The 20931-nt window shown below is 43.1% G+C and overlaps 1 protein-coding gene across 1 annotated transcript in view; it reads right to left on the minus strand.

Moving 5' to 3' along the window:
* Positions 1–324: 324 nt before the first annotated feature.
* The window catches only part of LOC143768189 (uncharacterized), a 207945-nt gene continuing 187338 nt past the window's right edge, over positions 325–20931 (minus strand). The window contains exons 13-18 of the mRNA XM_077256879.1: positions 6497–6575; positions 6188–6367; positions 5982–6105; positions 5805–5902; positions 5516–5606; positions 325–1901 (exon numbers count right to left, since the gene is read on the minus strand). Of these exons, the coding sequence (XP_077112994.1) occupies positions 541–1901; positions 5516–5606; positions 5805–5902; positions 5982–6105; positions 6188–6367; positions 6497–6575 (1933 nt within the window). The 3' untranslated portion in view covers positions 325–540. The remainder of the gene's footprint in view (positions 1902–5515; positions 5607–5804; positions 5903–5981; positions 6106–6187; positions 6368–6496; positions 6576–20931) is intronic.

Genomic DNA, 20931 nt, shown 5'->3' on the forward strand with positions numbered 1-20931 from the left:
AGGTGAATATCTTCATGCTCCCCCTCCCCATTAAACTCACCTGCTCCCGGCGCGGTCCCTGGCAGCTTCTCTGATGGACTCTCCGGGTGTGGCAGCTCTTCCAGCTTTGAGCAGTCACTGGTACCGCTCATTACAGTAATGAATATGCAGCTCCAGTGGAGTTGCATCCATATTCATTACTGTAATGAGCAGTACCATGTGACTGCTCAACACTGGAAGAAGCTTTCAGCGCCCGGAGACCATCGGAGATGCAGGGACCTCGCCAGGAGCAGGTGAGTATGTCACAGCCTCCGCTCCCCCTCCCCCGCCAACCCCCCAGGGACAATGACTCGAATATAAGCCAAGAGGGGCACTTTCAGCCTAAAAAAAATGGTCTGAAAATCTCTGCTTATACTCGAGTATATATGGTAGTTTTTGTGCCAATATTATTGCCAGAGGAGTTTTTGTCAGTTTCTGGTTGAGTTGCTATGGTTTATAAATGCTTTAAAAAATACTATGTGTTTAGAAACATGAATTCAACAAATTTCAATAAAACATTTCTTATCTTTTAGATATGAGAATGGCTTCTTCCCTGTGAGTTTTCTGATGTTGGAGAAGATGTGATTTAACAGTAAAACATTTCCCACATTCTGAACATGAAAATGGCTTCTCCCCTGTGTGAATTCTCCTATGTCTCACAAGAACCGATTTATCTGTAAAACATTTCTTACATTCTGAACAAGAAAATGGCTTCTCCCCTGTGTGAGTTTTCTGATGTTGATGAAGATGTGATTTCTGGGTAAAACACTTCCCACATTCTGAACATGAAAATGGCTTCTCCCCTGTATGAATTCTCCTATGTTTTACAAAATCTGATTTCTCTTTAAAACATTTCTCACATTCTGCACAGGAAAATGGCTTCTCCCCTGTGTGATTTCTTTGATGTTGAAGAAGATGTGATTTGAAGGTAAAACATTTCCCACATTCTGAGCATGAAAATGGTTTCTCCCCTGTATGAATTCTCCTATGTCTCACAAGATCTGATTTATCTGTAAAACATTTCCCACATTCTGCACAGGGAAAAGGCTTCTCCCCTGTGTGAGTTCTTTGATGTATAAGAAGATGTGATTTAAAGGTAAAACATTTCCCACACTCTGAACATAAATATGTCTTTACCCCTGTGTGAGTTCTCTGATGCGTAACAAGATTTGATTTACCTGCAAAACATTTCCCACATTCTGAACATGAAAATGGCTTCTCCCCTGTGTGAATCCTCTGATGTCTAACAAGATTTGATTTATCTGCAAAACCAAACCCACATTCTGAACAAGAAAATGGCTTGTCCCCTGTGTGAGTTCTATGGTGTCTCACAAGATTTGTTTTCTGATTAAAACATTTCCCACAATCTAAACAAGGAAAACACATCTCACCTGTGTGACTTCTCTGATGCAAACTAAGATTTGATCTACTTACAAAACATTTCCCGCATTCTGAACATGAATGTGTTTTTTTTGCTGTGTGAGTTTTCTCATGTTTAATAAGATCCGATTTCTGGTTAAAATATGTCCCACACTCCAAACAAGAAATTCTTTTATCCTCTGTGTGAACTTTTTGACGTGTAACAGAAGAAGATTCTAGGGAAAAGGCTTTCCCATATTCTGAACATGATGGTGGCTCCTCTGCTCTAAGAGCATTTGTATTTTTAATGTTCCTTTTGTGACTTTCATTTTTCTTAATAGTCTGTGATGAATCTGAACACAGGACCTGTTCAGTAGGATCAGATGTTTGATCTTTGCTCTGAAGGGATGATGGTATATCTAGAGTAAAGGCATTCACTTCAACTGTATCCTGTGTGATCTCAAGGTCATCTGATTTAAAAATTGAAAATGTCAGTTGTCCCTTTGATCTCCTGCCACAGTAATCTGCCAAGAATAAAACCATTTATTATTTTTTTTAGCTAAATAACCTTAAAATTATATTTTTACACAATTTTTATATGAAATGTCCACAGAAATACAGTATTAAGTTATTTAGCCAAATTTAATTATTCACTATTAACTATTCACGAAAAAATAATCAGTTTACATTTTAATAGTAGAACTGTAAGCACAAAACATTAGAGTTTGGTGTTTAATTTGCTTTGTTTAGTCTCCTCCCAAATACTGCAATAAAAAGCTAACAAGTAAGGTTATGTAGTGCAAAAAAAAAAAAAAATTCTAATCCGCTTGCAAAAAAAAGCTCCCATTTAGGTTTATCATCCAGACAGGGATTTGGTTGCTTTTTTAAATATTAGTGTGAAGAAACTATGGGGGCAAATAGCAGCCGCACAATGGGGGCATTACTTCTAGATGGAGACCGCATAGAGGGGCAATATTTGTGTCTGAGGACCATATAGGACATAGGGGGCCATGATACAGCAGATAGGTGGACAATACTACTGTATGAGTGCCATGATGGAGGCAATTCTACAGTATTTGGACACAAAGGGACATATGCATTACAATTGTTCGGGGTACAAATAGGGGAACATCACTACTGTATTGTATTTTATTTTGAGGCATTCTGTGAGAATTAACGTTACTGTAAAATTGGAAATGGTGCTCTTAAAGTGATTAACCATCGATTTCCTGTGTTTAAATTAGCATTCTTAGTCTGGAGACAGGAGAAACGAGTGGTTAACGTTATTGATGTCTCATCCGAGATGCCATTACGGCAGAACTCATTTCTACCGGTCTTTTCTTTCTTGGGCTACTTATAATGTTCAGTCACTAAGTGATCCCTATGACTAGAATGTGTCATTATCCTTGAGAAATTTGAGACCAAATAAGAGATGTCACGTTCTTCGTACTTTAGATTGCTTCAACTTAGATTGGCACTTTTTTTTAATTTGCATTTAAAATACTTGAGTCCTAAATACAATGCTCCAATAATAAAGGGAACACTAAAATAACACATCCTAAATATCACTTAATGAAATATTCCACTTGCAAATCTTTATTCATTACACAGAGGAATGCATTGAGAACAATAAAATATAAAAATGATGAATGTAAATAAAACTTAATATCCCATGGATGTCTGGATTTGGAATGATACTCAAAATCAACTCCTGACATACTTCAGCCACGAGGCCTAGCATTGTCATGCATCAGAAGGAACCCATAGCCCACTGAAAATGCATGTTGTCTCACAATGGGTCTGAGGATCTCATCCCGGTGCCTATTAGCAGTCAGGGTACCTCTGGCTAGCACACGGAGAGCTGTTTGACCCTCCAAAGAAATGCCTCCTCACACCACTACTGACTCACTGCCAAACTGGTCATGCTGGAGGCAGCAGAACGTTCTCCATGTCTTCTCCAGACTCTGTCATCTCTGTCACATGTTCTAAGTGTGAACCTGTTCTTATCTGTGAAGAGCACAGGGTGCCAATTTCGAATCTGCCAATCTTTATGTTTTCTGGCAAATGCCAATCACCCTGCATGGTGTTACGCTGTAAGTAAAACATCCATTTGTGGACGTCAGGCCCTGAAACCACCCTCATGAAGTCGCTGCTATGCACAAAAAGGAAAAAAAGAGCATGAACCGCACCTCCAAAAATCATAGGTTGATCTAAAGCCGCTAGGCAAAAATTTATATAACTGAATATGAGTTTTTCAGTTTAACATTCTGATCAGACTGTATGAAGCCCACTGCCACGTCACGGCAAACCTCGTAGTGGGTCCTAACGCCCTAACGGAGCGGAGCCGTTAAATGAATGTTAAACTGAAAACCTCATATTCAGTTATATAAATTTTTGCCTAGCGGCTTTAGATCAACTTATGATTTTTGGAGGTGCGGTTCATGCTCTTTTTTTCCTTTTTGTGCATAGCACCCTCATGAAGTCTGTTTCTGACAGTTTGAGCAGACACATGGATGTTCGTGGCCCGCTGGAGGTCATTTTGCAGGTCTCTGGCAGTGCTCCTCCTGTTCCTCCTTGCACAAAGGAGGAGGTAGCGGTCCTGCTGCTGGGTTATTGCCCTTCTATGGCCCCCTACATGTCTCCTTGGTTACTGGCCTGTCTTCTGGTATCTGCTCGATGCTCTGGACACTGTGCTGATAGACACAGGTACCCTTCTTGCCACAGCTCACACTGATGTGCATCCTGGATAAGCTACACTACCTGAGCTACTTCTGTGGGTTGTAGACACTGCCTCATTTTTCTGCACAGTACCTACAGGGGTGAGAGCATTGACAAAATGCAAAAGTGACCAAAACAACAGCCAAAAACGGTGAGAACAGAGAAATGGTCTGTGGTCAGCCCCTGCAGAACCACTCCTTTATAGGGGTTGACTTGCAAATTGCCTATCATTTCTACCTGTTTCCTGTTCCATTTGCACAACAGCAGGATAAACTGATCAACAATCAGTGTTGCTTCATAACTGGACAGGTGGATTTCACAGAAGTGTGACTAACTTGGAGTTACATTGTGTTGTTTAAGTGTTCCCTTTATTTTTTTGAGCAGTGTATTTATATCAGACTTTCCACAGATATGAATTCTGAAGTCGCAGAACCGTAATTTCCTCCGGAATTGGTTGGCGCTATATAAATTAAATCATTATTAGAATTGGGAGCATATTTTATAATTATCTCTTTATGTATGTATCTCCTGTAAATAATAAAATGATTCAACTGTATATCATACATCAGTCCGAGTTATCAATCTATGAAAGCCTGCAATGTCGTACACCTCATGTGGGCCTGTCCTGATATTTTCTTATTTTAGTTAGCCATAAACTGCTATCATAATTAATATACACTGCTATTTCAGCTGACATCATTAGACTAGGATCTTCTTACGTGAAACCTTATTTTTCATTACTTGTAGTAAAAAATAGCAGTATAATGGATGGGAGATTCTTCACCAACATTGTATGATTTCTATCTTATCATCCTTTAGATATTTTCATGCATGAAACACTGTAATTTACAATATTGCTATGGTTGCTTGTTTCATACTGTTTGTTCCTTTTAATTTTTAGCCATGTTGAAAATGTTATGATTTCTTGGTTTATTGCTGACTTATTTAAACATGATTGATCCTGCAAGTTATTGTCAATGACTATGCTACCAGTACTGTCAAAATAATGAGTAAAACAGATATTAAGCTACTAGAAGGCAACATCACGCTCTGCTTTCTCTTAGGGTTCCACATACAGATCTTTTTCTTCACATGACTTTCTAACTTGTTAGCACATTCTATGTACACTGTCATTTGGCTTTGCCATTTAGAGAGCCGGCCAACTAAGGGTCAACATCTTCTAATTCCAGGTGGTGAGATGGGTTGTACACTATGGCTGGAACAGGTCTCACTCCAACACAAGAGCTTCCAATGCCCAAAATAATGAGGACATATTTGGGTGAAGGAACATGTAGTGGTCAGGGGCAGAATGGAAACCATTTGATTTTGATATTATGACGGTACTACACCGCAGATTTAAAAAACCACAGCCAGTGACTGAGAATATGTGACTTTTCTGCATTTAGTGGTTACTACTCACCTGGGCTGCTATCTGTAGAAATCTCCTCTTCACACCACTCACCACCCCTTGCATATGTCTCTGTAGTATTAATATGGATCAGATCTTTACCCTGAAACAAATAATGTGAAAGTCACTGACAGATGGAGAAGTCACATCTATGATCAGCTCTAATCCTGCCATCTCTACCTTTCTCATTACACAAGCATAAAACACATAATACTGGTGAAGAAAACAAGACTGAGCACAAGACCTTCACAGCCATCTACACATCATAGGGGAGATCTCATGATACCTTCTCTCCATCTACCTGATGATCCTGAGGAACATTGGGATCTTCTTGTTTACAGTCCTGTGGAAGAAGAGGATGGGGACATCTCTCTGGTGTTGTCCTCCTACTGGATAGATCTGGAGGAAACACAGAGACTGAATTCTTTATTTATATACAGATAATTATAGGCCGTGTGTATTTAGTCCTGTCTATTACCTGGTGATGTGAGGGGCTGGGGAACCTCCATCATGACGTTCTGGTACAGATCTTTGTGTCCTTCTAAATACTCCCATTCCTCCATAGAGAAATAGACAGTGACGTCCTGACACCTTATAGGAACCTGACACATACAATGATACCGTCATCCCCTGATCCCTTCATAGCGTTACTGTATAATGTCCCAGCATTCCCAGCTATGTCACCTCTCCAGTCAGCAGCTCAATCATCTTGTAGGTGAGTTCTAGGATCTCCTGGTCATTGATGTCCTCAAATATAAGGTGGTGAGGTGGAAGTGCCGTGATTGTGCTCAGGGTTTTTCCCCATCCCTCAGACACAGGGATCTGACAGTGTTCTCTAGAGGTCTCCTTTACTACTGTGTAATCCTGGATACGGAGAGACACATTAATAAATCTCACTCCAGACATTTCCAGAGTCCTCATCTCTCCAGTTCTGTCCATCTGTTATTCCCACAGATAAGAATAATGTAATGTGATGTCATCAGAATCGCTCACCTCTCCAGTAAGTCGGAAGAGGATCTCCAGGGTGAGTTGTAATATCCTCTCCACCATCTTGTCCCTGTCTTTATCCATCCTTGAAGGTCAATAGGGAAAAAATCTCTTACATAGAAGGTCTCCACCTAGAGGATCCGATATTGTAGGGACCTGAATGGGGAGAAGATGACGATGTAATGTCATAAAGAATCCCATACAATTACTGGAGATAATAAGCAAAAACATATGAAGTGGCAGAACATGCTCCTGTTGAATTTTTTTTTTAAATTGATTGTTCTAGTCTGGGGAAGTGCTGGAGATAGCTAATAGCTAATTAGCCTTATGCAAATGTGTAGGGAAACTGTATGTGAAAGCCCATCACAGTAATTTTACTGCACACTGCGTGATTCATACAGAAATATGGACTTTCTTAATAGCATAGGTGCTTATAAGCCATAATTCTAAAACATTTCAACCCTCCTATCCATATCTAAAGATGTACCCTTGTCTTCATCCTCTGAACCCTATACACGGATCTGGACTACAGATTCCTCTGCGTTACGTCCATGGAGTGGCTGCCTGCCAATGGAGTGAGACTTGATAAGCTGGGACAAAACCAGATAGGGCAAATACAAGACAAAGTCAGTAATGAGGTCAAGATCAGGAGAAACAAGTAAAAGGCAGAACCAATAGGGAAACATACCAAAAGTATTAAAGGTGGCAGGGTCAATAAATACTCAGAACTGACAAAGCCCAGCAAACAGCTGAGAGTGTAAATAAGCCATGACCCACCTAAAGCTCACGGCAGAGAGATAATTACATCTGCTTACTAGCAGAAACACACAGAATTCCTACCAATACACTTGGCTGGATTGCACCTGAATTTCCATGCAGTGAAAGTGTGGTCTTGCGTAATGACAAAAGTAGAGATTGTACGAGCAGGTCCAGACAAGAATAAAAAAGTACTCCGCTTTCTTTTACGAGTGATACAAAGACTCTTAGGACCACGTTCTTCAGGGAATCTCCTGAGCAGAGATTTATGGAAAACATTAGGTATCGAAAGGAAGGAGGAAGTTTCAAGCAGAAAGTTAAAGGGGTTAAGTTATTTCAGAAGGACCAATATGTTTGGGCACTAACTTGACAAGTTGTACCTTAAGTTTGATGTTTTAATTAGTAACCACACTTTATCCTCAATACCAAAGCTTGGCCCACCTTTACATCTCTTATTGACAAAGGGCATCTGTCTACTCTGTGTCTTCCTCAAGTTTGTCTGATTTGAGAAGAGGCAAGCTTTAACATAGCAACACATTTTTTCAAGCCATTAGAGGCTTAAGAACCACAATTAGAATGATATCTAAGATTACAGAAGAATGGAGAAGTATTGATGGATTCTTGATTATTATTATTATTATTATTCATTTTTATAGCGCCATTTATTCCATGGCGCTTTACATGTGAAATACGGGGCAAATATAGACAAATACATTAGACATGAGCAAAAAAAAAAACAAGGCACACGGGTACATAAGGAGGGAGGACCCTGCCCGCGAGGGCTCACAATCTGCAGGGGATGGGTGATGATACACTAGGAGAGGGCAGAGCTGGTTGTGCGGCGGTTCAGTAGGTTCAGGATCACTGCAGGCTGTAGGCTTGTCGGAAGAGGTGAGTCTTCAGGTTCTTTTTGAAAGTTTCTATGGTAGGCGAGAGTCTGATGTGCTGGGGTAGAGAGTTCCAGAGTATGGGGGAAGCACGGGAGAAGTCTTGGATGCGGTTGTGGGAAGAAGAGATGAGAGGAGAGTAGAGAAGGAGGTCTTGAGAGGATCGGAGGTTGCGTGTTGGTAGGTACCGGTTGATCATGTCACAGATGTATGGAGGAGATAGGTTGTGGATGGCTTTGTAGGTCATTGTGAGGGTTTTGAACTGGAGTCTCTGGGCAATAGGAAGCCAGTGAAGGGCTTGGCATAGGGGAGAGGCTGGGGAATAGCGGGGAGACAGGTATATTAGTCGAGCAGCAGAGTGTAGGATGGATTGGAGTGGTGCCAGAGTGCTAGAAGGGAGTCCAGAGAGTAGGAGGTTGCAGTAGTCGAGGCGGGAGATGATAAGGGCATGCACTAGTGTTTTTGTGGTGTCACGGTCAAGGAATGCGCGGATCCGGGAAATGTTTTTGAGTTTGAGGCGGCAGGAGGAGGCAAGGGCTTGGATATGTGGCTTGAAAGAGAGGGCAGAGTCGAGGATCACCCCGAGGCACCGGGCGTGTGGGACTGGGGAAAGTGAGCAGCCATTGACATTGATGGATAGGTCTGGTGGAGGGGTAGAGTGAGATGGGGGAAAGATGATGAATTCTGTTTTGTCCATGTTCAGTTGTAGAAAGCGAGCGGAAAAGAAGGCTGAAATAGCAGACAGACAGTGCGGGATTTTGGTAAGTAAGGAGGTGAGGTCAGGTCCGGATAGGTAGATCTGCGTGTCATCAGCATAGAGATGGTACTGCATACCGTGGGATTCTATGAGCTGTCCCAGACCGAAGGTGTAGATGGAGAAGAGTAGGGGTCCTAGAACAGAGCCTTGAGGAACACCGACTGACAAGGGGCGAGGTGAGGAGGTGGTGTGGCGGAGGGAGACACTGAATGTCCGATCTGTCAGATATGATGAGATCCAGGAAAGGGCCACGTCTGTGATGCCAAGAGATGAGAGGATTTGTAGCAGAAGGGAGTGGTCCACAGTGTCAAAGGCAGCAGACAGGTCCAGGAGAAGGGTTATAACCATTGATAGCATATACAGACACAATAGGGACCGGAATAGCAGACCAAAGTATGGTGATAAAGAAAGACAGGAGATCACTTAGCGTGTGCTGACGTCACCCCGACGCGTTTCCCCGTTTACACGGTTCATCAGGAGGAGATAGTGTGGTGACCGATGTTGCCTCATGCCATGGAGATGAATAGCTAGTTATCCAGGACAGACAGGGGACCGATATGGTTATCGTTGGACCCAAGTGTTTGCTGTGATGTGGTTCGCTATTGAGCGATGTGCTGCAATACTACTATTATCAATATCCTAAGTGGGGGTGTTTGCTAATTTTTGTTGGGGTTGTTTTGTTCCACTTTTTTTCACCACTGCTCTCCACTATTTTGTTTTCCCACCTACATTGATAGGGATTCTATAGGGAAGTTAGGGATAGCCTACGTTGAGTGGGGGCGCCAAATAATCGATTCTTAGGGTGCCAACCTCCACAGCAAGGCAGTGGTGAGCAGTAGGCTGTATTGTAGCACCTCAACAGGTTACCTATTGGTGGTATTTTATTATTGGTTATTTAACCAAGGTTTGTTTTGGGTCAGGGTTTTATTCTGATATTATTAAAAGCTAAGTTTTAAAGGGGATTCTATGTGCAACACTGGTCTTTAATAATCCCCACTACAATTGTTATTGATTTTGCTTTTTGGAATAGATAAGGACTGGAGTAAGCTGGCAGGTCAAATTTAAGACTTTATGGCTTAGGCAGGCTACATATACATGTATCTATTTTCTATACAGACTCGAACAAATGTCACCAAAAGTACCACGTGCAGAATAATAGGATGTTTGTAGGATTTGAAGACAAAACGTAAGGAAAAACACTTTTTAAGTGGGAATATTTACTAGGGCAAAATTTTGATACCTATGGATCTCTTCAGTGAGATATAAAAAAAACAAAACAAAAAAAACACTACTATACCGCTGTATGTTTTGTCATGGATGAGAATCGGGCTGATTATGCTAATGACTCCCATTGTTGATCCCCACTGTGGAAAGCAAATTTCTGGCCAAGTGGCAAGGGCTATACGAGGTGGTCAAGAAGTTGAGTGATGTCAAGTGAAAGGTCCACCCATCAGGGAGAAGAAGTTGTACCAAGTGTACCACATCAAGGTCGAGGATGTCACAGTAGCAGAGACACTGTCACTGACCCAAAAACAACACTGCAGTGAGCTGCTTCAGCAGAACCGAGACCTGTTTTCAGAGTTATCAGGATGTACGCAGGTGGTGGAGCACGAGATCCTGACTCAACCACATGTGAGGGTGAACCAAAGGCCGTATCGGATTAGTGAAGCTCACTGCGAGGCGATCTCCCAGGAGATGAGGAGAATGTTGAGCCTGGGAGGAGTTAAAGAGCGGCTGGTCCAGCCCTACTGTCCTGGTGCCAAAGCCAAATGGAAAGTGGTGCTTCTGTAATGATTACAGGAAGCTCAATGAGGTGTCCAAGATAGACGCATATCCGATGCCTCGGGTCGATGAGCTTATTTAAAGGCTAGGGTCAGCCAGGTACATCACAATCCTGGACCTAAGAAAGGGGTACTGCAAAATTCTCCTGTCTTCAAGTGCCAAGAGAAGATGGCCTTTCTCTATACCTGATGGGTGCTTTCAGTATACCCGGATGCCGTTCAGACTAGAAGGAGCTTCAACTACCTTCCAGAGGGCTACAGACCGGATACTAGTGTTCAATAAAATGTATCTGATTAAAAAAAAGAAATGCATTGTGGTGCAGAAAGTCTTCGTTACAAAAGTTAACATGGCTGCCGTCAGTGTGCCTGTTGCAGATGGCGCATTAAAGGGACTTCAACTGGCGCACTTATATCAGTCGTCATCCTCTGATAGGTCGGTGGCCATTTTAACACAACTGCAGAACAAAAGGGAGGTCCTATTACTGTGCAGGGTGGCACTGTCGCCTTTTTTCTTCATATGGTGTAGTGTAGAAGTTGGGGAATGTGCTCTAGAAGCGATCAGCTATTGATAACTGTGTTATTTTCGGCAGAGTTGGGTACTGGCTGGAAAAAATGATGGCATTCTGTGCCAAGATGAAAAAGCAAAGTGAAGATGAAGGACTTCACCTAGAGATGTGTACTACCTGTACACTTATACTTTATAGTGTATACAGAGCTCCTGTGTGTAACGTCACTGGTGAGTCAGTGTATTACATTTACACTGACTCTATATACAGAGCTCCTGTGTATAACGTCACTGGTGATCACTGTATTACCTATACACTGACACTATATACAGAGCTCCTGAACATAATGTCACTGGTGATCCCTGTATTACCTGTACACTGTACACTATATATAGAGCTCCTGTGTATAATGTCACTGGTGATCACTGTATTACCTATACATTGACATTATATACAGAGCTCCTGAGCATAATGTCACTGGTGATCCCTGTATTACCTGTACACTGTACACTATATAGAGAGCTCCTGTGTATAATGTCACTGGTGATCACTGTATTACCTATACATTGACATTATATACAGAGCTCCTGAGCATAATGTCACTGGTGATCCCTGTATTACCTGTACACTGTACACTATATAGAGAGCTCCTGTGCATAAAGTCACAGGTGATCACTGTATTACCTGTGCACTGACAGTAAATACAGAGCTCCTGTGTATAATGTCACTAGTGATCACTGTATTACGTGTACACTAGAGAGCTCCTGTTTTTAATGTCACTGGTGATCACTATATTATCTCTACACTGTATACAGAGCTCCTGTGTACAATGTCACTGATGATCACTGTATTACCTGTACACTATACACTATATACAGAGCTCCTGTGTATGTCACTGGTGATCACTGTATTACCTGTACACTATATAGAGAGCTGCTGTGTCTAATGTCACTGGTGAACACTATATTACCTCTACACTGTATACAGAGCTTCTGTGTACAATGTCACTGATGATCACTGTATTACCTGTACACTATACAGTATATACAGAGCTCATGTATAATGTCACTGGTGATCATTATATTACCTCTACATTGTATACAGAGCTTCTGTGTACAATGTCACTGGTGATCACTGCATTACCTGTACACTGACAATATGTACAGAGGTCCTGTGTATAATGTCCCCTGTGATCCCTGTATTACATGTACTGACACTATATACTACATACAGAGCTCCTGTGTATGTCACTGGTGATCACTATATTTCCTGTACACTGAAAGTAAATACAGAGCTCCTGTGTATAATGTCACTGGTGATAACTGTACTACCTGTACACTATATACAGAGCGCCTGTGCATATCTCTGGTGATCACTGTATTACCTGTACACTATATACAGAGCTCCTGTGTATAATGTCATGGGTGATCCCTGAATTACCTGTACACTGACACTATATACAGAGCTCCTGTGTATCATGTAACTGGTGTACACTGTATTACCTGTACACTGACACTATACAGAGCTCTATGTATACTGTCACTGGTGATCACCATATTACCTGTACACAGACACTAGATACAGAGCTGTGTATAGTGTCACTGATGAAACCTGTATTACCTGTACATGGACACTATGTCATAATCCAGACCGGGTTTTGAGTCCTGTTTTCCCTTTTTCCCAGTCTGGTCATGTCAAGAGTTAACCTTTCTCAGCCTCTGTCTGGGTTCAGGTTGGTTATTTATCACCGCTGCTTCCTGCAAGCGCTCAGATATAGTTTTTGCCTAGTGATGCTGTAGCTGACTCTGATTGCTCTGATTTGTCCTGCTGCATTTGCTGTCTGAACCTGTGTCTCTGTTGTCCCCTTTTCCCATCTTGATTCAGTGTTTCCCTTTAGTGAGCTGACTCCCTGGTTTTGACTTGGCTTGTATCCTGATCTGCTTTTGTCTTTCGGCTTATTCACTCCTGACCGTTACTGACTCCCTGGCTTGTCTCTGACCATGAGTTTGCCTATTCCTTTGGTACTGCGCTACCGTAAAGATTTGACCCGACTTGTTTGACTATTCTTCTGCCACCTATGGTATTCTGTGATGACCTGGTGGTTAAGAGGCCACACCGATATGACCTGGTGGCTAAAACGCAACATGGGACGAGCTCTGAGGAGGTGGTATCTCTACTGACCGCAGTCCCTAATCCTAACAACAACACTAGTAATAGCCGTGGGATGTTCCTGACTCTCCCTAGACACCTATTCACAGCCTAAGAATTAACTACCCCTAAAGAAGGAAATAGAAAGCTATCTTGCCTCAGAGAAAACCCCAAAAGGAAAGATAGCCCCCCACGAATATTGACTGTGAGTGGAGAGGGAAATGACATACACAGAAATTAAATCAGTTTTCAGCAAAGGAGGCCAATACTAAACTTGATAGACAGAGAGAAAAGGATACTGTGCGGTCAGTATTAAAAACTACAAAAATCCACGCAGAGTTTACAAAAATGAACTCCACACCGACTCATGATGTGGAGGGGCAAATCTGCTTCCCAGAGCTTCCAGCTAGCCTGAATATGACATAGTGACAAGCTGGACAAAAAGAGACATATTTGCAAAGCAATAATGTCCAAAGCAAATGGACAATCAAGAACTAGCAGAACTTATCTTTTGCTGACAAGGACAGGCCATATGAGAATTCCAAGGAGAGAACCAAATCCAACCTAAGACATTGACAGCTGGCATGAACTAAAGCCCAGAGCAGGTTTAAATAACAAACCCAGGCAAGGCGATCAGTGATGGCAGCTGCTACCGCTACCTAAAGGAGCAGCAGTTCCACTCGAAACCACCAGAGGGAGCCCAAGGGCAGAACTCACAAAAATACCATTAGCAACCACAGGAGGGAGCTCCAGAACGGAATTCACAACAGTACCCCCCCCTTGAGGAGGGGTCACCGAACCCTCACCAGAGCTCCCAGGCCGATCAGGACGAGCCAAATGGAAAGCACGAACCAAATTGGCAGCATGAACATCTGAGGCAACAACCCAAGAATTATCCTCCTGGCCATAACCCTTCCACTTGACCAGATACTGAAGCTTCCGTCTCGAAAAACGAGAATCCAAAATCTTCTCCACCACATATTCCAATTCCCCCTCAACCAACACCTGAGCAGGAGGATCAACGGAGGGAACCATAGGTACCACATATCTCCGCAACAAGGATCTATGGAACACATTATGAATGGAAAAAGAAGCTGGAAGGGCCAAACGAAAAGACACCGGATTGATAATTTCAGAAATCTTATAAGGCCCAATAAAGCGAGGCTTGAACTTAGGGGAAGAAACCTTCATGGGAACATGACGAGAAGACAACCAGACCAAATCCCCCACACGAAGCCGGGGACCAACACACCGATGACGGTTAGCAAAACGTTGAGCCTTTTCCTGAGACAACGTCAAATTGTCCACCACATGAGTCCAAATTTGCTGCAACCTGTCCACCACAGAATCCACACCAGGACAGTCAGAAGGCTCAAGCTGCCCTGAAGAAAAACGAGGATGAAAACCAAAGTTACAAAAGAAAGGGGAAACCAAGGTAGCAGAACTAGCCCGATTATTAAGGGCAAACTCGGCCAACGGCAAAAAGGTAACCCAATCATCCTGATCAGCAGACACGAAGCATCACAAATAGGTTTCCAAGGTCTGATTGGTTCGCTCAGTTTGGCCATTTGTCTGAGGATGGAATGCTGAAGAAAAAGACAAATCAATGCCCATTCTAGCACAAAAGGACCGCCAAAACCTAGAAACGAACTGGGAACCTCTGTCAGACACAATATTCTCCGGAATACCATGCAAACGAACCACATGCTGAAAAAATAATGGAACCAAATCAGAGGAGGAAGGCAACTTAGGCAACGGTACCAAATGGACCATCTTAGAAAACCGGTCACAAACCACCCAGATGACAGACATCTTCTGAGAAACAGGAAGATCAGAAATAAAATCCATGGAAATATGCGTCCAGGGCCTCTCAGGAATAGGCAAAGGCAAAAGCAACCCACTGGCACGGGAACAGCAAGGCTTAGCCCGAGCACAGGTCCCACAGGACTGCACAAACGAACGCACATCCCGTGACAAGGAAGGCCACCAAAAGGACCTAGCCACCAAATCTCTGGTACCGAAAATCCCAGGGTGACCAGCCAACACCGAACAATGAACCTCAGAAATTACCCTGCTAGTCCATCTATCAGGAACAAACAGTTTCCCCACTGGACAGCGGTCAGGTTTATCAGCCTGAAACTCCTGAAGTACCCGCCGCAAATCAGGGGAGATGGCAGAAAGAATCACCCCCTCCTTGAGAATCCCAGCCGGCTCAAGAACTCCCGGAGAATCAGGCAAAAAACTCCTAGAAAGGGCATCAGCCTTCACATTCTTAGATCCCGGAAAATACGAGACCACAAAATCAAAACGGGAGAAAAACAGAGACCACCGAGCTTGTCCTGGATTCAACCGCTTAGCAGACTCGAGGTAAATCAGATTCTTATGATCAGTCAAGACCACCACGCGATGCTTGGCTCCCTCAAGCCAATGTCGCCACTCCTCAAATGCCCACTTCATAGCCAACAACTCCCGATTGCCGACATCATAATTACGCTCAGCAGGCGAAAACTTTCTGGAGAAGAAAGCACATGGTTTCATCAAAGAGCCATCAGAATTTCTCTGAGACAAAACGGCCCCTGCCCCAATCTCAGAAGCATCAACCTCAACCTGAAAAGGGAGAGAAACATCTGGCTGACGCAACACAGGGGCAGAAGTAAAACGACGTTTAAGCTCCTGAAAAGCGTCAACGGCCGCAGAGGACCAATTCACCACATCAGCACCTTTCTTGGTCAAATCATTCAACGGTTTAACAACACTAGAAAAATTAGCGATGAAGCGACGGTAAAAATTAGCAAAGCCCAAGAATTTCTGAAGGCTCTTCACTGATGTAGGCTGAGTCCAATCATAAATGGCCTGAACTTTAACAGGATCCATCTCGATAGTAGAAGGGGAAAAAATGAAACCCAAAAAGGAAACCTTCTGAACTCCGAAGAGACATTTAGACCCCTTCACAAACAAAGAATTAGCACGAAGAACGTGGAACACCATTCTGACCTGCTTCACATGAGACTCCCAATCATCCGAAAAGACCAAAATATCATCCAAATATACAATAATGAATCTATCCAAATACTTTCGGAAGATGTCATGCATAAAGGACTGAAACACAGATGGAGCATTAGAAAGCCCGAATGGCATCACCAGGTACTCAAAAAGGCCTCAACAGCCGCAGAGGACCAATTCATCACATCAGCGCCTTTCTTCGTCAAATCGGTCAGAGGCTTCACCACACTAGAAAAATTAGCAATAAAGCGGCGATAAAAATTAGCAAAGCCCAAAAATTTTTGAAGGCTCTTTACAGATGTGGGTTGAGTCCAATCATGAATGGCCTGGACTTTAACAGGGTCCATTTCAATAGCCGAGGGAGAAAAAATGAAACCCAAAAAAGAAACTTTCTGAACTCCAAAGAGGCACTTAGACCCTTTCACAAACAACGCATTAGCACGAAGGACCTGAAATACCATCCTAACCTGCTTCACATGAGACTCCCAATCATCGGAAAAAAACAAAATATCATCCAAATACACAATCATGAATTTATCCAGATAATTCCGGAAGATATCATGCATAAAGGACTGAAATACCGATGGAGCATTGGAGAGCCCGAATGGCATCACAAGATATTCAAAATGGCCTTCGGGCGTATTAAATGCTGTTTTCCATTCATCACCTTGTTTAATACGCACGAGATTATACGCCCCTCGAAGGTCGATTTTAGTAAACCAACTGGCACCCTTAATCCGAGCAAACAAATCAGAAAGCAAAGGTAAAGGGTACTGGAATTTGACCGTGATCTTATTGAGAAGGCGATAATCTATACAGGGTCTCAAGGAACCATCCTTCTTGGCAACAAAAAAAAATCCCGCTCCCAATGGTGACGAAGACGGGTGAATATGCCCCTTCTCCAAGGACTCCTTTACATAACTCCGCATAGCGGCATGCTCTGGCACAGACAGATTGAAAAGTCGGCCCTTAGGGAACTTACAGCCAGGAATCAAATTAATGGCACAATCGCAGTCCCTATGAGGAGGCAGGGAACTGGACTTGGGCTCATCAAATATATCCTGGAAATCCGACAAAAACTCAGGAACATCAGAAGAAGGGGACGAGGAAATGGACATCAAAGGAATATCACTATGTATCCCCTGACAACCCCAACCAGTTACAGACATAGATCTCCAATCCAGCACTGGATTATGTACCTGTAACCATGGAAAACCCAGCACAACAACATCATGCAAATTATGCAACACCAAAAAGCGAATATTTTCCTGATGTGCTGGAGCCATGTACATGGTCAACTGTGTCCAGTACTGGGGTTTATTCTTGGCCAATGGCGTAGCATCAATCCCCCTTAAGGGAATAGGACTCCGCAAAGGCTCCAAGGAAAAACCACAGCGCTTGGCAAATTCTAAGTCCATTAACCCCTTAGTGACGGAGCCAAATTTTTGAAATCTGACCAGTGTCATTTTATGTGGTAATAACTCTGGAACGCTTAAACAAATCCAAGTGATTTTGAGTTTGTTTTTTCGTGACACATTATACTTTATGATAATGGTAAATTTAGGTCGATATGTTTTGTGCTTATTTATAATAAATATCAGAAATGTTAGAAAAATGTTAAAAAATTAGCAATGTTCAAACTTTGAATGATTATCCCTTTAATCCAGAGAGTCATACCACAGCAAGACATTAATAAATAACATTTCTCTCATGCCTGCTTTACATCAGCACCATTTATAAAATGTTATTTTATTTTGTTAGCATTTTAGGAGGTTTAAAAATGTAGCAGCAATTTTTCATTTTTTCAAGGAAATTTACAAAATGTATTTTTTTAGGGACTCATCCATGTCTGAAGTGACTTTAGGGGTCCCATATATTGGGAAACCCCCAAAAGTTATACCATTTTCAAAACAGCACCCCCTGGCATATTGAAAACTGCTAGAAATATATAAACCACGGCACTCAGGGTATCTTGGAGGTGCTCAAGTTAGGTATCCAACCCGTCAAATATAAGTAGAAAATACTTGGCACTCAGAAGGGTTTTTTTGCAAATTTGAGAAAACGATTTTTATTCGGTGCATCCAGTTCAATATTTTTAAACGTTTTCGGTCTTATACAATCAGACCTTCATCAGAAATAGTTGTGAGACTGCAAAGCATATATACAAAAGAGAAGAGAACATATTCAGATAACATTCATGATGCACAGCGTATACACAGATATATATAAGAAAAACAGCTCATAACATTGTACCATAACATATTGTCACATAAGTATGTGATAAGAAATATATTACAGCAACTGTGGCGGTCTACTCGAATCCAGCCTGGAGTGATGTGAGACGTGCGTCCTACGCTGAAGATGCTAGAGCTGGAGAGCGTGATAAGGATAAAAATATGTACAGTGAGGTGATATATACAGTCCAAAACCATGTAATCATGGGGCATGTGGCTGACAGGTAAAATTGCTCCATAAGGATACATGCTACGGAGTGGCCCCAGAAATACAGGAATGGGCGGGTATAGTGCACAGTAAACTGCCTAGAACAAAGAGAAAACAGGCAAATAAATACATAGGAAATTCAGTGTGATCCTCAGTGCTGGACCAAAGGGTCCCAGAAGTTATGAAAACATGCCAGTGAAGTCTAAGGAGTGACCACTCCGCGCCCAGGTCCCTAATGTAAAAAAGGTTAGGATTACTAGGGGATAAAATATAAGTACCTGGAGACCATAGTAAAAAGTAAGCAGATATAACCATGCGCTGGTTTAGGAATCAGCAATGGAGCAGGAGCGCAGGACGTCTAAAAAACAGCAGGGATGCCTTTGAAACACTGCAATGCTAAAGCCAAGCTGTCCTAGTCCAAACGCCATTACACAATATATTACCTTATAGCAGGTGAAGATATGTGGCCAATACGCTGAATAGGCTGAACAGGGCAAGAGGCTGGCCGGGACAGTAGCGCTGTGGAGGCGACATAGCAGGGGTAATAAGTACCGCATATAAAAGATGTGGAGACGAGCATAGTGCCCTGAGAACCACTGCTGTACCTGTAACCGCCAGTATAGAAGACGCCGTGCTGCGAGGGAGAATGCGCTCCAGGGCTGCTGGGGGAGAAAGGCACTTCCGGGTTTAAGAGCTGGCCACAGAGGGTCAGCTGACTAAGCGCGTCATAGGCTCATGTGATCGGAGAGGCTGCGCACGCGCACAGAGCAGGGAGGGGGACCGACGAACCTGGTGCTTGGAAGAGCTGGCGCCTGCGCAATAAATGACAGGGGCAAAGAGCTATTAGTCACGGAGTGTGTAAGGAATGCTGTAGGACGGCGCAGCGCACCTTAAGTAACGGCGAGGGCAACCCCCAGGGGCAAAATCCTAGGGGAAGGTCACTCTGGCATGCAGACTACGCAGATGGTTAGAGAACGAGTGGCCCAACATAAGTCCACAATTCGATGCAATAAAACGCACCTTCCCCTTCCATACCATTTTTCCGATAGGAATCACAACATTTCTCAACTCCGGTTCCAGGTGTTGGAACAGGTAGACATACCTAGGAGAGGCCAAAATCGTACCAGCATGCTTCTCAGGAGAGAAGCATACTGGATTCACACTTTACAGACTCTAGAACCTAGAGGGTTAAATAGGGACTACGACGTCTCAGCTTTTGTATAACAGTATGTGTATATATATGTATCTACATGCATTAGAGGTGACACTAGCATGTTGGTGTAGCCTGATTATTGTATAGTATTTTTATCTGTGTTGTTTCATCATTGCTTCATCATTGTTTTTCCGTTTCTCTTCACAGAATCGTTAAAAAGCACTTTCTGCACCGTGCACTTCACTGGGTATAGTATGCACTCTTTTCTGCCATCTGTCATATAGTATTTCTTATTTTACTTCCCAGCATGCCAGAGTGACCTTCCCCTAGGATTTTGCCCCTGGGGGTTGCCCTCGCCGTTACTTAAGGTGCGCTGCGCCGTCCTACAGCATTCCTTACACACTCCGTGACTAATAGCTCTTTGCCCCTGTCATTTATTGCGCAGGCGCCAGCTCTTCCAAGCACCAGGTTCGTCGGTCCCCCTCCCTGCTCTGTGCGCGTGCGCAGCCTCTCCGATCACATGAGCCTATGACGCGCTTAGTCAGCTGACCCTCTGTGGCCAGCTCTTAAACCCGGAAGTGCCTTTCTCCCCCAGCAGCCCTGGAGCGCATTCTCCCTCGCAGCACGGCGTCTTCTATACTGGCGGTTACAGGTACAGCAGTGGTTCTCAGGGCACTATGCTCGTCTCCACATCTTTTATATGCGGTACTTATTACCCCTGCTATGTCGCCTCCACAGCGCTACTGTCCCGGCCAGCCTCTTGCCCTGTTCAGCCTATTCAGCGTATTGGCCACATATCTTCACCTGCTATAAGGTAATATATTGTGTAATGGCGTTTGGACTAGGACAGCTTGGCTTTAGCATTGCAGTGTTTCAAAGGCATCCCTGCTGTTTTTTAGACGTCCTGCGCTCCTGCTCCATTGCTGATTCCTAAACCAGCGCATGGTTATATCTGCTTACTTTTTACTATGGTCTCCAGGTACTTATATTTTATCCCCTAGTAATCCT

Source organism: Ranitomeya variabilis, chromosome 4 (genome assembly GCF_051348905.1).
Source record: "Ranitomeya variabilis isolate aRanVar5 chromosome 4, aRanVar5.hap1, whole genome shotgun sequence".
NCBI lineage: Eukaryota > Metazoa > Chordata > Amphibia > Anura > Dendrobatidae > Ranitomeya > Ranitomeya variabilis.